Raw genomic sequence first — 17111 nt, forward strand, 5'->3', positions numbered from 1 at the left:
GAAAAAAATAAAAAAAAATAAGAATTACAAAAAACAAAGTGAAGAGGTTACCCTTTCACTGCCACACGACAAAGGGTTATCCCTTTCACAACCACACTACAGACAGTTACCTTCTGTAGTGTGGTAGTGAAAGGGTTAATAGTGTGACGGACACATGGTACAGCGACAACAGGACGACTACCACTCCTCATACAGTCAAGACTTTGTACATCCGTTTTTAGCAGTGGGTTGCAGCAGAGTAGTCATAGACCCAAGTACTGTGTGTGTGTGTGGGTGTTTTTACCGGTATGCATAGTTTGCGTACTGCACAGTAATTACAGCCTCCATGTTGCTCTCTTTTGCTGAAAGGCTAACGTGTGTGTATGTGTTCAGGGGAAATGGCAGAGAGCAGAGCAAAGCGCGTGAGGATAAAGGAAGTCGATGGCTGGACTCTTGGCCTCCTGATAGACTACATATACACAGCAGAGATACACGTCACAGAGGACAATGTACAGGTAAACACACACACACACACACACACACACACACACACACACACACAAGGACCACCTGCTCTTTTGAAGGAGGCCCCTGCTAGCTTACCCCCTATACCCCTAATACCAAATCAAACCAGACCCGACACAACCACACATACACAAACATAATACACAAAATAACGTCCTTTACGGTGCGTCTTCTTTACTATAGACCTGGCCCACACAACAATTTAACAATGTTACATATACGCACGTCAAACAAGTAATTTACCAGTCATTTTGTCCTTGATATTGCATGTGGGGTTAATGGGGAAAATTGTGTTCCACCGAACACAAATTGCTAACCCAAAATGACCGGATGTTGCAGAGAATGCACTGACACCGGTGACATCGGGGTGACCCCGATTTGCGATGCTAAGCTAGTTTTGGCTAGCAATTTCTTTCCTTTTTTTTTATTTTTTTTTAAACTGTCTCTTAAAATTCAAAATCCCCTGCCTTAGCAGAGAGAGAGAGAGAGAGAAATGTACATTAGAAAGCTTTGTTCACGGGGACCACAGCCTGCATGAACCACAGACGGAGCTAGGAGCCATCTATTAATAGTCCATTCATTATCCTATAGCTGCAGCAAAGACTGGAGGCTCGGGGGCAGCCGGAGAATACGTCACCTATGAGAGGTCTATGAAATTGTATTTCAGTGGGACCACTCTGGTTAAAGGGGACATGCATTGCTATTCCTTTCACTATTTGGGCAACTTTACACAATTCCTGTGAGTCTATGGAACACATCTGTAAAGAGGTAGAAAGATTGAGGGGGATACTAATTAATTTCGCCGCGGGGGGCATAATCCCACGGGACAATGCATTGGTAACTTGTTTCAAATGACAATATATACCGCTGTGAATATTATTGCACGGATCGGAATATGGGCGTGCGGGTGGGAGTCAAAGATATTTTGACAGTGATATCCCAGGGAGAAGCCCCACACCAGCCCAGCGTGCACACACATTTACACACTCCTGCCCGCGGTCCCTCTCCCTCTCTCTCTCTACCAGGGAGAAGACCCTCCACGCGCGCCGGTCAGGTTGTGTGTAAAATGCGTGTGTGTTTGTGTTTCCCCGCGCACCGGTCAGGTTGTGTGTGTGTGTGTAAATGCGTGTGTGTTTGTGTTTCCCCGCGGTCAGGTTGTGTGTGTGTAAATGTGTGTGTTTGTGTTACCCCGCGCGGCCGGTCAGGTTGTGTGTGTAAATGCGTGTGTGTTTGTTTCCCCGACAGAAGCTCCTGTCCCTCTCTATCTCTCTCTCGCTCTTTATCTCTCTCTTTCCCTCTCTCTCGCTCGCTCATTCTCTGCCGCACGCACTTGAGGAAGTGCAGGTATTTCCACTCGCATGGTTACGCTACAACCATAGAGGGGGCGTTAGTTATGCAGATCAGTGCCTTATTCATGTCAGCAAAACAGTCAAATCAGAATGACCTAATTCAATGGGGGAGGAGATTGTCTCAACTGAATTAGAGCAATCCGCCAAAATGGTAATTAGAGACACAGACCCAATTTGATACAAACCCCCATTGGTATAAAACAATGCTAAACACTGGAAAAGGCCATTTATAAGACACAGGACCTTTAAATAAAACCAGCTCCACATCAATGTGGTGCAGAAAGACGAGCAGGGTTCGCACAAGGTCCTTGAAGTGCTTAACTCTTCGTCTGCCACGCTGGCCATGCATCCGCGGTAATTCATGATCTTTGCGGCGCTATTTGTACATTCTATATTATAGCTATGGGGAAATGGTATGGCTCATTTGACAGACACTGTTTCCAGTACAACATGTAAAAAGGGGTAGTCTTACCCCGATAATCCGATCGTTAGAAAAAGCCTTGTCTATGACCGGTACAGTAAGCCACTGTGATCGTTACATAAACACGGTTCACGTTCGGTAAAATAGACATAGGGGGGGTCCTTACCTTAGCCAGAAGGTAATCCAAAAAGAATAATTCCAATGATTGGCGATCGCAATTACAAGTTTATATGTAATTACACGTGTCTACTGGACACTATATAGGTTCTGAGGCGAGCAGATCTGCTTTTGATTGCTTTGGAAGAGCTCCTCCCCGACAGAGCGAGCCTCGATGTCTCGTGCATTCATTGCCAATGAGACTTCCACCCCTCATAGCCTTCCTATCCGAGTTCAAATGGTAGATGATACTGCCATCCTGTGATATTTGATTGGCATTGCAGTTCCAGCGTATGTGGCTGTGCCAAAGTGATTCAGAGCGCTCCGGGCGAGTCTGTAGAGCGGGGATCAAAGGAAAAAGATCAAACGATCTAATAACGAGTATACTCGTTGTTGGCATTCAATGCATGGCGCCCAATAACGAGTATAATCGTTGTTGGCGCAGATTGAGTTAAAGTGTTCGATTTTTTTACAAAGAAAAGTTGAGGCCTGGAATTCCTTGAAAACGGCAAAAACATTTAACAAGGTGCTTAAAAAGTCCTTGAAATTCAAATCAACCATTCGCATTGAATGTTTGTTCATCCATGATCAAATTGTTCTGAATTAAGAAATCCTTTTTTTTTTTTCTGTTTTAATAAAATCTGACGAGTCGCTGTCTTGTGCGCTCCAACTGCTTTTCCTCATTTCTTCGCATGTGTTGCTCTAGCTGCCAAGCAGGCCAAGAAGATGCTTAAAAAAAAAAACAGCATTTAACACATTGAGTGCCAACAACGAGAAATCTCGTTATTTAATCGCTATTTCTTTTATTAGCGATATCCATTCATTTTTCATCAATCCAGCCTCACGTTATCATTGGGACTGTCTATGACAGGGCTATTCAACTAAATTGTTCAGGGGGCCACATTGTCAGAAACCCAAGGGGCCAGGGGCCGGACTGCCACGGCGCCTCCCCGTGCTATGAATATATGTACACTTGACACAACACGCAACCACATTTTCACAACTTTTATTTAACTACATTGCAAAAGTAGTATACTTTTAAAAAAAAGTGCTTCATTTATGTGCCACATCTGCAACATCTCCTGCAAAAACTGCTTCATTTATGACTGTGCAACAACTGCAATATCTCCTCTTCAACATTTCAATATAAAAATAAAATAAAAAACAAACAATTGCATGATGTGCATCTGAACATTCTAACATCAACACTTGAACAAAAAAACACATTTAAAGTGCAGCTGAGCTTATGAAAAAGTGCTTCATGTCTGTGCAACAACAGCAAATCACAGCATCTTATTAGCACTTATTGTCCACTCTTAACTCTCAAACATCAGGGGGGTGGGGGGCAGACAGGCCTAGCCTACATACACACATCTAATGAGAGCGATTGCACTTCTTTGACTGGGCAATGGCAGAGAAAGAGGGTTCATAGGAAGTGAGGGCTACCCGCAAACAGTGATGCAAATGCTCATTTGTCAAGGAGGCACGGTTGCTTGTTTTAATGGCATTCATGTGAGAGAAACTGGATTCACAGGTGTATGTTGAGCCAAACATTGTTAGCACAGATATTGCCAGCGTTTTTATTTTGGGGAATGTCTTGACATGAATACACTTTATCCAAAATGTTGTGGTGGATTCATTCTCAAGTGCCTGCTTCAGAGCAGATGATGCTTGCATGTCAATTATTTCAAGTTGCAGGAGACCTTCATCAATGTGAAGTGATGCAAGGAAGTTAAGGAACTCTTGTCCTTTTGTGGAAATAGCAGCTACATTGGCAAATGGGTTGCTCACAAAATGCATCAATTCTCTGGACATGTCAAATTCATCAAATCGACTTGCAAAGTTTTCCCTCAATTTATCAATTAAATCTGTCATTAATTGAGTGACTTTTGGCTCAATTGTGCGTGTTAACGTTGACATGAAAAGAAAAAAGTAAAAAAAAAAAATATTAAAATAAAATATTTTTTTGTATTTTTTTTATTATCATGTAATCTTTGGCGGGACGGTCAGAACCATCCCGCGGGCCGAGTCTGGCCCGCGGGCCGCCAGTTGAATAGCCCTGGTCTATGAGCTCGAAAAGGGCAAATACCGCCCCCTATCGTCACCCGGATGGTATTGCACCCATTGGAATGGACTCAATGAAAATACATGTGAAAAGAAACTCCGGATTCCACATTTTACTTCTCAGGCATGTAACCGGAGACTATTGCATTCATTGGGGCAACCGAAAGCAGCGTGGATGATCTGTTTCGAGGTCTAATGTTGGATCGATAAACGCGATCGATATTTGGAATGGCGATCAGGAATTGTTATAATCTTTTTGCAGAACATCTGATCTGAGGTAAGGAATCTATTTTACCAGTTTTGGGGCAATCGGATGTTTTTTTCACATATTTCACAACGTGTCTGTGTCTGTATGTGTGTGCGTGTATGACGTTAGCGCGGACCAGGTCATAGATAATCGATTTTTCGGCCCGCTTCTCTAGCGTGCATAAGTACACATTAGGGCTGTCCCAGACTAAGGATTTGGATGGTCGACTATGATTGGCCAAAATGTGCCGTTAGTCGACTATTGGTCGACAAAAAAAAAGAAAAAAGAAAGTATAATATTTTTTATATAGTTTTTAAATTTAATTTTTTTTAAAATTTGTATCATTCCATTTGGGCTGTGGGGGGTGCTTAATGTCTGAAGGCGTCGACTGAAGGCTTCTTGTCCTCTGCAAAAGCATGCAATTGGTCCACTGATGGATACATCTTGATATTTGTCTAGTCTAGTGTTCATTAGATGGGTGAAATCCTCTTTCAGTGCCTCTGTGCCTGTTTTCATAGGCAGTTAGCCTCTGGTATGCGTGCCATTAGCGTTAGCCACGCTTCTAGGCCTCTTTTCTTTTGGAAAGAATGATAAAAAATGAAATAATTTTTCTTTATAAATTAATTTATTTTTAATTTCTTTATATTCGACTAAGAGGTTGGCTAGTCGACTACGGCTCCTTTCGACCGATTAGTCGACTAATCGACTAATAGGGGTCAGCCCTAGTACACATATACTATCGATAATCTAGCGTTTATTTGAAAACGATTCATAAATCAGCCGGAAAATTACAACATGTTGTGTGTATTCCAGTAAAGGGCGATTCCTATGGAATCTTTTCTTTTTTCTAGAAATTTCCAAAACTATACTCGTATTCAAAACGGTATAAAACGGAAATGTACAGATGAAAAAACAATCAGTTTCGTACATGTTGACTGCAAGCAAGTCATTGATAAGCGACGGGCGTATTAGACACATAGCCATAATTTAAGATATAGTTTATGCGTTCGCAAATGTGCTCGCCCTCTCATTGACTAAAGCGCTGGCACTCAAGCGATAAATAGCCCACCCCATGCTGGCAATCAAAGTGTTAAAAGTGAATTGTATCCTCCGAGTGACATCCTTGAAAATGAAAAATAGTGATTGGAAAAGTACTTAAAGGTCCTTGAATTTCATTTTGCAATGTGGGACCACTCTGGTTATAAATATAAAAATAAAATCAGTTTCATATCAATGTGGTGCAGAAATGCACACGTTCTAGATACAGGATAGTTAAGTCAGTTAGTAGGATAGATAATATGAGCTTCACTGCAGTTACAACTCCAGTGAGTTCATTTTTATTATATTGCTGTGAGAGTTTGTCCATGGCATGATATATTTTGAACGTTTTTCTAATGAAGCAACTGGTAACATACACACAGTGTATTTAGCTTTTCCTATGCTGAAACGCATGCATGATATATAGAACTCCCACATACATAGTGCAAAGTGTGCATTTCTCCAAATAGGCAAGAGCCCAGGCACATAACCCCCCCCTGGAGAAAAACTGGTTCAGTGCCTTGCTCAAGGACACTTTGGCAGGGATGTACAGCGGCCATAACAGTGGGTCTAACCACAGAGCCACCTTGCTGCCCTTCAGATGGATTCAGCAGGAGTAAAATGGATAGCCACTAAACCAGGGGTTCTCAAACTTTTTTGTACCACGACCCCATTTTATTTAGGATTCTTTTTGGCGACCCCACACTTAATGTATCGCGTAATTTCAACGTGGAATTAAGGAATATCAAAATAAAAGCACACGTTGTTGAACTTGATCATGCATATTTATTAGAACATTTGATTACAGCACTATGTTATCAATACACATTTATAAAACAAGGCATATTTAGCCAAAATATGTTGCCAGAACATAAAAAAAATATATATATATTTTCTTTAATATATATATTTTTTTACTTGCCAATGCCCACTGCCACCTACCCGCGACCCCACTTTGGGCCGCAACCCGTAGTTTGAGAACCACTGCACTAAACGTAGGCTTCTTTCTGTGTGTGTGTCCCAGGCGTTGTTGCCCGCAGCAGGCCTGCTCCAGCTGACGGAGGTGAAGAAGACCTGCTGTGAGTTCCTGAGTTCTCAGCTTCATCCGTCCAACTGTCTGGGGATACGAGCCTTCGCTGACCTCCACGCCTGCACCCAGCTCCTCACACAGGCCAACACGTATGCAGGTGTGTGTGGGTGTGGCTGGGCGGGTGGGCGGCTTGACGAGCTTGAAAACAACAGACGGCAGTTAAAAACAGTGAAACCAAATAAAATAATAGAATAAAAGAATTTAAATAAAATCATCAGTCACTAATTAAAAAAACGATAGGAACAGTGAGGACAAAAAGGGTGCCTATATATGACCAAAGGCCTGTCTAAACATATGTGTTTTTAGCTGTTTTTTAAAAGAGTTTTCTGAGGGGGCAGGTCCAGGGGGAGAGCATTCCAGAGCCTTGGTGCCGGCGTCACCTCGAAGGCTCGATCACCCTTTGTTTTGAGCCTGGACCTGGGGACCACCAGGAGGTGCTGATCGGCAGATCTGAGTGAGCGGGTGTTGGTGTAGGGATGGATGAGTTCAGTGATGTAGATAGGGGCCTGACCGTGGAGTGCTCTGAAAGTGAAAGTGAGGACTTTGAAGTGAATTCTATAGTGTACCGGGAGCCAGTGCAGGGATGCCAGAATGGGAGTGATGTGACATGATTTTTTTGACCTTGTGAGTAGGTCTTCTGAAGGTGCTGATCTTATTGGCAACCAGTGGTGGCAGCACCGAGCGTTCGTCGCCTGCATTATCCACGTTATCCCGCTTTCACTTGATAAATATTAACACAAAAGCCTGGAAGGTTTCGTACTCGTTGATCATATCTTCCACAGAGAGGCTAACTTCACAAGCCCTTCCACATCTTTCAACCTCTCCTACACGGTAGTTGCTAGAGTGGTGTGTTTGTGTGCTTTTTTTTTAAATTGTGTGTAACTAAATTCAAATATATATCTTGAGAAAGAAATGGATGAGTACTGGAAGAGAGGGCTACGCCCAAAGATAATGGGAGTAAGAAAGAGAGGAAAACCTGTACCTCCCCTCCCCCTCCTCCATGCTGCTGTGACGCCAGAATTTCCCCCAAGGGGATCAATAAAGGAATATCTTATCTTATCTTAAAACAAACTAGAAGTCTTGGGTATTAGAAGAGGCTGTGGAACAAAGGAACAATAGAACACAGAACAGTCATCACTGGGTCAGCTCTTGAGTAGTGTTTGTTTGTGTTGGCAGAGCAACACTTTGCTGAGGTGGTGGGGAGTGAAGAGTTCCTCAACTTGGGCATGGAGCAGGTGGGCAGCCTCATCGCCAGTGACAAACTCACCATCCCCACGGAGGAGAAGGTACACACACACACACACACACACGCACGCACGCACGCACGCACGCACACACACACACACACACACACACATATTTGAAATGTTTATTTATGTCCACATAAACAGAAGTACAAGGAAGCCTCATACAAAGGACATAAACAATGCGAGTGCAATCAGAAAATCATGAAGAACAGTCAGGTACAAGGTGCATGGACGGCAGAATCATGGGAAAAGGAAACAGCGCCTCCTCCAAATTGAGCGGCTTCCTATAATAGCTGATACTGAGCAGTACCTGGCTAACTGCTTGGCCTTTCTTTTGGGGAGACCGGCTATTTGTAGGCCCCTCACAACCAACTTGTGCACATGCCCTAGGCTGCCAAAGATAAAAACTAGGAGTTTACATCTGTAGCCTAGCTGTGAGATGGTCTGCTGTAGCTGTTGGTATTTCAGCATTTTTGTGAGGAAGGCTTCTTCTAAGCTGTAATCAAAAGTGCAGCCAACCTCAAGAATGGACACCTCCCTAAGGTGTTCATTTACCACAAAAACATCAGGGGTGTTAGCTGTAATACTAGAGAACATGGAATCATCATTGCACAGGTTGAACATGCTTGGCTTCACAGTAGAATGCTTATACAGTGTGATGGAGGACCTAAAAATAAGAGAGATATCTTTCGCTATCAAATCTACTATTCTGTCATGCCTACTTATGTAGAGGCCCCTGTATACATGGCAACCATTTAAGATGTGGGACATGGTTTCAGCTATTTGGTTATTGTCATGATGAATACAGTGAGGAGTATGACTGCCTGGAAACCAGATGGAGAGATTCAGTTTAGATGGTAAGACCTGTAATCTCACTTTCAGAGTAAAGATAACAATGCACTCAATCTATGGCAACATTTTTGAACACTGAGTGAGAGACAGAATGGTCACACACACACACACACACACACACACACACACACACACACACACACACACACACACACACACACACACACACACACACACACACACACACACACACACACACACACACACACACACACACACACACACACACACACACACACACACACACACACACACACACACACACACACACACACACACACACACACACACACACACACACACACACACACACACACACACACACACACACACACACACACACACACACACACACACACACACACACACACACACACACACACACACACACACACACACACACACACACACACACACACACACACACACACACACACACACACACACACACACACACACACACACACACACATACTACATCTCCCGTGACCCTTAGCGGGGGATGACGTAGTTAACACTTTGAGTGCCACGCCGGGTTTTCCTTTTTACCCCCTTGATGCCACGGTCCACTTCAATGTTAACGTTAATATCGCCTAATCTATGTTTTAAATTATGGCTATGTGTCTAATCTGCCCGTCGCTTATCAAAGACTACTTTTCCAGTCAGTGCTGTCAAGGCAGATTGGTTTTTTATCGCTTCATTTCCATTTCAGAGCATTTAGAAAAGCACCCGTTTTGAGATAAAAAAACAGTTCATTCTGGACCATTCTATGATAATCGTCTTTTACTGGAATATTCCAGAACGTTGATATTCGTCGGCCTATTTATGAATCGTTTTCAAATAAACGCTAGATGATCAATATTATACGTGCACGCAAGCACATTCGGCCGCGCACGGATAATCGCTGTGTTCATTTCCTCTTGGACTTTTTCTGTAAAACCGAAAGAGCCCATTTCACATAACAGCCTATATCTTCATCAAAATTTGTCTGATTATCCTAACACTGATAACATAGATTCCTTACCTGACATCAGATGGTATCCAACTGGTATATTCCAATTCCTGATCACCATTTGAAAAAATCGATAAGTGTATGGATCCAACGTGATACAGTAGTACACATGATTCCGCGGGGCTGAGAGGCTCCAGAATGAACTGTGGTAACCCCGGCTGGATCAGTGGACTGGAAAATGTGGAGTACCGGATTTTTTCCCCCATCCATTTTCATTGAGTCCATTCCAAAATCCCTTATGTCATCTGGGAGACGATAGGGGGCGCTTTTTTCCACATATGATCGCCGGCGGCGCTCGGGTATACTCGGGTAGGCTCGCGTGATGCAATATGATTTCAGATCGCTAAAAAAAAAAAAATTCCGAGAAATCTCGTGAGTGGCTTTCAACATAACTATCGGAAACCCGAGATATCTCGTGTGTGGCAGTGAAAGTGTTAAAGAGAGACGAGTGAAAGATGAATGGAAGTGTTGTTGGTGCGACAGTAGAGTGTGTAATAAACTACGGTAGTGTTTTTGCATCGGAACACGACTCCGTCTACGCTATCATTACCAGTGATGGGAATAACGGCGCTATAAGTAACTTCGTTACTAACTGCGTTCGTTTTTTCAGTAACAAGTAATCTAACGGATTACTCTTCCAATCTTAATAACATTGTTACCGTTACTCCAAAAAAATGCGGCGCGTTACTATGAATGAACCTGTTTCTTTCATCAGACATATCTCTGCGCCGAGAGGCAATAATATGTTCTTCCTTGTTTAGTGGACAGTGCGTGAGCCAAGCATACATGCTGACGATTGGCTGAGGTTGAATACAATGTCATGGTAAGCCAATCAGAGGTGGAGGTGGGCGGGTGTCTAAAGCATCCAGAGTCTGACACACAGCGCGACAAGACAAGCGATCACAGTCAGCATGAGACCGCGGGTCCATGAGCGTTTTGTGTTCACTCTTTGCAGCGCAGGGCACTGAGTGGCCCTACTGCAGTGCTGACAGCCTTATCAACAGTGCTGCACTTCCTGGTTTAAAAGCACAGGCTTCAGGTGCTCTGTCATGCATGTCTTAAATGTCATGATTAGATTAGTTTAGATGATTCGATTAGATTCTTATATCTGTATGTTGTGTATGTCATTGATTGATTGATTGAAAAGTTTATTAACAGATTGCAGAATGGGTACAGTACAGCTCAATACATACAATTGTTAAGGGGATGCAGACCAGAGAAAGACTTTCGTCATAAATGTCATGAATTTAAAATGGGGGACCCTGATGTAAACAAGACGAAACTCTTTCTCTGGTCTGCATCCCCTTAACAATTGTGTGTATTGAGCCGTACTGTATTGTACCCATTCTGAAATCTGTTAATTAAAATGTTCAATCAATCAGTATATATTTGTTATTTATTTTTGGTATAGTGCTTAACAAGCATAATTTAATGTTGCCCAGTTGTGGCCTGTTGAGGGGCAATACATATCAAAAGTTCCAAAACATCTATTCTGTTTGTATTTGTATGATCCACTATATAAACATAGTAATTATAATATCTACATAGCCTACATGGCATTTGATTGGAGGCTAGTCTCACTTTGTCCCACAGCAACATTAAAATAGTTTAGATTTGTGTATGTTGTTTATGTAAAAAGAAATCTTGAAAGTAACGCAATAGTTACTTTCTGAAGTAACTAGTTACTTTTATAATTTGTAACTGAGTAAGTAATTTAGTTACTTTTTGGAAGAAGTAACTAGTAACTGTAACTAGTTACTTTTTTAAAGTAACTTGCCCAACACTGATCATTACTGCATCCTACAACAGATCCTTTAAATAAACAAACCACGCACGCACACATAATCAAGAATCAAGAGAATCAAGAGGTTTATTTGTCACATACATACCAGGGCATACAGTGAAATGCAGGTGGTCATGCCCGCATTTAAAAAAAATAGGCATAGAAAAATAAAATGGGTAAGACACAAGATATGCATGGTAAAAAAGACATGCTAAGTTCCTGAGAAACTGGTTCTTATACACTACTATACAATATACAATTTTCAATTTTAACTCTTAAAGTATCTAAACTATACTATACAGTACCTCTTTCCTTTTAAAGTGACTTTCTATTTTTTAAAGTGACATGACATCACAGCTTGATGTGTTCACCGGTTCTCCATGTGATCAGTGTGTGTGTGTGTGTGTGTGTGTGTGTGTGTGCGTGTGCGTGTGTGTGCGTGTGCGTGTGTGCGTGTGTCTCCCTCTGTGCGCCCCCTGCAGGTGTTTGAGGCGGTGGTGGCCTGGGTGAACCATGATAAGGACGTCCGGCAGCAGCACCTGGCTCACCTGATGGAGCACGTCCGCCTGCCCCTCCTCTCCAGAGAATACCTGGTGCAGGTAAACATGTCTCCTTTAAACTAGGGATGTTCCATATTGGCTTTTTTACCGATATCCCATATACCGATATGTTGCAACTTCACCACCAGAACCGCACCGAGTCCACCAAAACTATATGTGAAAGCACCCGTATCCAAGCTGTGGAACCTTCTAGTTTAACCTACAAGAATGAAAACGGTGACATTAACCCTTTCACTGCCACACGACAGCCGGTTAACCCTTTCACTGTGACAATACAGAAGGTTAGCCCTTTACTATCACACAACCGACGGCCATGCTCCATCATTAGCTCCGCGGATGGTGTTTAACCCTTTCACAGCCACACTACAGAAGGTTAACCCTTTCACATTTCTTTTTACATTTATTTAACCTTTATTTACCCAGGCAAGCAAGTAAGAACAAATTCTTATTTTATTTATTGTGAAAAGTATGCATAATGTTTTTTTTTTTTTTTTTTTATAAATGGAAATGTATGGTTGAAACATGCACACATTCAAACGCACACACACTAATAAGCATTGGAGGCTTTTAACCAGGGCCGGACTGGGGAAATCATTCAGGCCAGGAAATATAGTGCAAAATATAGCCCCAGTCAGGCCACTTTTTAAGCAGGGGGTCTGGGGGTCCCCCACCAGGACATTTCTTGTTACAAAGACTTCATTTCCTGCATTCTGGTGCAGGCATTTTTTTTATTTGTACCCTTTAAATGCCAGTGTTTGTGATGGCATCACAAATTATTGTTAAAAAACAGGCTAGCATATGTATGATTAGCAACAACACTGATTTTGATGGATTTTCAGTTTTTTTGTAATGTCAGATTGAAAATAAAACAATTTCTTATTCAACTTCAGCCCTGATCATAACACCACATATTAATTTTATAATTCTAACCCTTTAAATGCCAGTGTGTGTGATGGCATATATTTGCAATATATCAAATGCAAAGTAAATTTTTCTGGGGGGGGTTATTACAGGCTAGCATGTGTCAATGATTAGCAACAACAGTTTTTTGTAAGGGTCCCGCCTCCACACATCCTTTTGTGTGTGTGTGTGAGAGCAAGAGAGAGAGAGGGAGAGAGAGATAGTTCTCCAACTTGTGTGAGTTGCAGTGATCTCCTGGTTGTTCCCCACCTAGGTTATCTCTAACTATTGCGCTGCTGCCTGCAACTAGAAACACTGTCCTGGTCTGCTTCTAAGTTCAGTGGCCTGACTGCAAAAAATAAAAAATAAAAATCGTATTTTTTATTTTTTGGAAATCATCTGGCGACCCCCCCCCCGCGGCGGCTCGCGACCCTCCTATGGGTCGCGACCCCGACTTTGGGAACCCCTGTTTTAGAGGATACAAGTGACCCACAGTTATCTACATTTCAATTTATTTTAATTTGTATTTGAAGTCAAGGCAGCGAAGCTAGAAGTTTCACCCTTCTGGCATGTGACAGGAGTGAGTGATGGCAAGAATGCAGCATAATGTGCATCGCTAGGCTGTATGTTTACATTGCAAGGATAACAGGCATTTGTGAATTTAAATTATTTGGCTGCACTTTGGCCTGATTACAAAATGAAGTCTGCACGACACAGTGAGTCCTAATCAATCTTTGTCAACTAAATAGTTTCAGACAGATTAGGTTCAAGGTTGTGATTTGTAGCTTTAGCCAGGGTTTCCGTTATCCGGTAATTACTTTTTTTTTTTTTTACGAGAAAATCTGTTGAAGTCCGCCATAATGTCTGGTGAGAGTTTCAGTACACTGCCGAGCTGTGGTGCTGTCCGTGGTGCTGAACTGGGCAGCAGAGAGGTAACTGAAAAGTAAAATTTCTCTCTCTTATACAAATACTAGGGATGTTCGATATTGGCTTTTTTACCGATATCCGATATACCGATATTGTCCAACTCTTAATTTCTGATACCGATATCAACCGATACCGATATATGCAGGGTTTCCCCCCCAAAAAAACTGAATAATTTCAGGTAATTAACATTACATATCTCTTGTTGTGGAATTAACACAACATTATGCATACTTTTGACAATAAATAAAATAAGAATTTGTTCTTACTTGCTTGCCTGGGTAAATAAAGGTAAAATAAATGTAAAAAAAATATATATATATATATATATTTCTTTTGGATACCAATATTTTCCGATATTACATTTTAATGCCAATATCGGCCGATAATATCGGACATCCCTAACAAATACAAAGACTGAAACGAGGGATCTTTGGAGGGTCTCTCCAAACGACCACATCAAACTCTCCAACTCGACTCAACAACGCAGGCAACACAGTCTGAGTCCTCTGTCGGAAACATTATGGCTAAGCTAGACACTCTGACTTCGGGGACGTTCAACGGGACTTATTTCATTTGGAATAATAATGTACACGCAAAGGTAGCCTACTTTTCAATAAGAAAAAAGTTATGCATCTCCATGACTTGATGATTCTTTATATAGTCTTATCAATTGTGTCAATCAATGGTTAACCCTTTCACTGTGACAATACAGAAGGTTAACTCTTTCACTGCCACACGACAAAGGGTTAACCCTTTCACTACCACACTACAGAAGGTTAACCCTTTACTATCACACTATAGACGGGTTAACCGTCTGTAGTGTGATAGTAAAGGGTTAACCTTCTGTAGTGTGGTAGTGAAAGGGTTAAGCTCAATAAACACAGATAATATTTGACTGGAATGTCTCCCGTTAGTCCGGGACATTGACACCTTGTTGGTTTCTCAGAACATGTGCTAAGCTGGTTTAAAACATACATCAGAGGGAGGAAATTCTATGTTAAACTAGGAGGCCACATGTCTGAGATATATGACAACAACTATGGAGTTGCACAAGGGAGTTGCTTAGGACCTTTACTCTTCTCCCTTTACATGTTACCGCTGGGTGATATCATCAGAACATAATGTAGGTTTCCATAGCTATGCGGATGATACACAACTGTACATATCTGCTGAACCAAATGATACAGCGATTAACTCCATTACAGACTGCTTACTGGCAATAAATAAATGGATGAGTAAAAACTTCCTGAAACTAAACGAGAACTAAACTGAAATTCTAATTATTAAATTAAAACAAAAAAAGAAACGTTAATAAAGAACCTAGGAGGACTAAGCCCTTGGATCAAATCTGAGGTCACTAGTCTCAGGGTTATCATAGATTCAGAACTGAACTTCAATTCTCATATTAACAAAGTGACGAAAACATCGTTCTTCCATCTCAGAAATATAGCAAAAGTACGACCATTTATTAATCAAAACGATGCTGAGAAGCTAATTCATGCATTCATATATAGCCGGTTAGACTACTGTAATGCACTTTTCACGGTCTCCCTAAGAAAACCACAGAGAGGCTTCAGCTAATTCAAAACTCTGCAGCTCGACTGCTAACTAGAACCAAAAGGAGAGAGCACATTAGTCCAGTCTCAGCTGCTTTACACTGGCTTCCTGTAACATTTAGAATTTACTTTAAGGTCCTTCTCCTTACATACAAAGCTCTAAATGGACAGGGACCTAGCTACATCGCCAACACTCTAATAAATTACACGCCAGCAAGAACACTGCGATCATCAGCTGCTGGACTACTAGAGGCTCCCAGAAACAGTCAAAAGAGGATCGGTAATGCAGCCTTTATCAACTATGCCCCAAAACTATGGAACAAACTACCCCAAAACATCAGGGAAGCCAACTCACTAGACATCTTCAAAAGACAGCTTACAACCTATTTCTTTGCTCAGGCATTTAAATGAAACATCAGGGACATCCTGACACAAATTGTACTTACCTGCACTATTCTTACCCTGCCTACTTTTATACACTTCCTATCAAATTCATGTGTCGGTTCTATGCTAATTGTATACTGTATGCACTGTAATTTTAAGAACTATTTTATCACACTTTTTACTTCTTACTGATGCACTGCTCTGTTGTATGTTAAATACCCTGTTGTATGTCCGTTCTATTTTATAATTCTTAGACTATTTTTAAACTGAATCATTTTAAACTATTTATATTAATTGTATTACTGAATGAAACTGTAAGCAGAGAGCCTATTGGGATGCTAGATCCTAATGTGAAACACTGTGATTTACCTTACCTTGCTACCTCTCTATCTTTTTTATGCTCGCTTATGCCTGTATTACTGTTGTGAAGCACTTTGAACTGCAACTTCTGTATGAAAAGTGCTATACAAATAAAGTTATTATTATTATTATATTATTATCTCCCACGTGGACCGGCACCAATGTAAACCCTGCATCCAGCATAATGCCCACTTTTGAATCCTGTTTTTGGTTGGATTTTCCCACAATGTCATTTCAGATACGTCACAAGAAATAACTCTCACGCTACGCTATCTGCTATCCTTATCTAATTCCTATTGGCTGTCTCTCACTGATCGGTTGTTTTTAGCGGGTGGAGGAGGAGTCTCTGGTTAAGAACAGCAGTGCGTGTAAAGACTACCTGATCGAAGCCATGAAGTATCACCTGCTGCCAGCCGACCAGAGGTCCCTGATGAAGACCGCTCGCACTCGCATGAGGACCCCAGCTTGCTGTCCTAAGGTACACAGAGAAGCACCTGTACTAGGGAGGGGGGTACCGAATCCGGTACTTTTAAGGGTATCGACCGAATCACGTCGGTACTACCGAGTACCGGTTCACGTGAGATCCACCAGTGCCACATTTTGGTAATGCAAAAAATATATATAAAAACTAGGGGTGGTACGATACGCATTCGAACCGTGT

At 41.8% G+C, this 17111-nt stretch overlaps 1 protein-coding gene across 1 annotated transcript in view; it reads left to right on the top strand.

The window, feature by feature from the left end:
- Positions 1-17111, top strand: part of klhl2 (kelch-like family member 2) — a 33993-nt gene that overhangs the window by 2712 nt on the left and 14170 nt on the right. The window contains exons 4-8 of the mRNA XM_084317845.1: positions 373-494; positions 6804-6966; positions 8046-8155; positions 12246-12362; positions 16779-16928. Coding sequence (XP_084173971.1) covers positions 373-494; positions 6804-6966; positions 8046-8155; positions 12246-12362; positions 16779-16928 — 662 coding nt within the window. The remainder of the gene's footprint in view (positions 1-372; positions 495-6803; positions 6967-8045; positions 8156-12245; positions 12363-16778; positions 16929-17111) is intronic.

This window comes from Notolepis coatsorum, assembly GCF_963971535.1.
Source record: "Notolepis coatsorum genome assembly, chromosome: 7".
NCBI lineage: Eukaryota > Metazoa > Chordata > Actinopteri > Aulopiformes > Paralepididae > Notolepis > Notolepis coatsorum.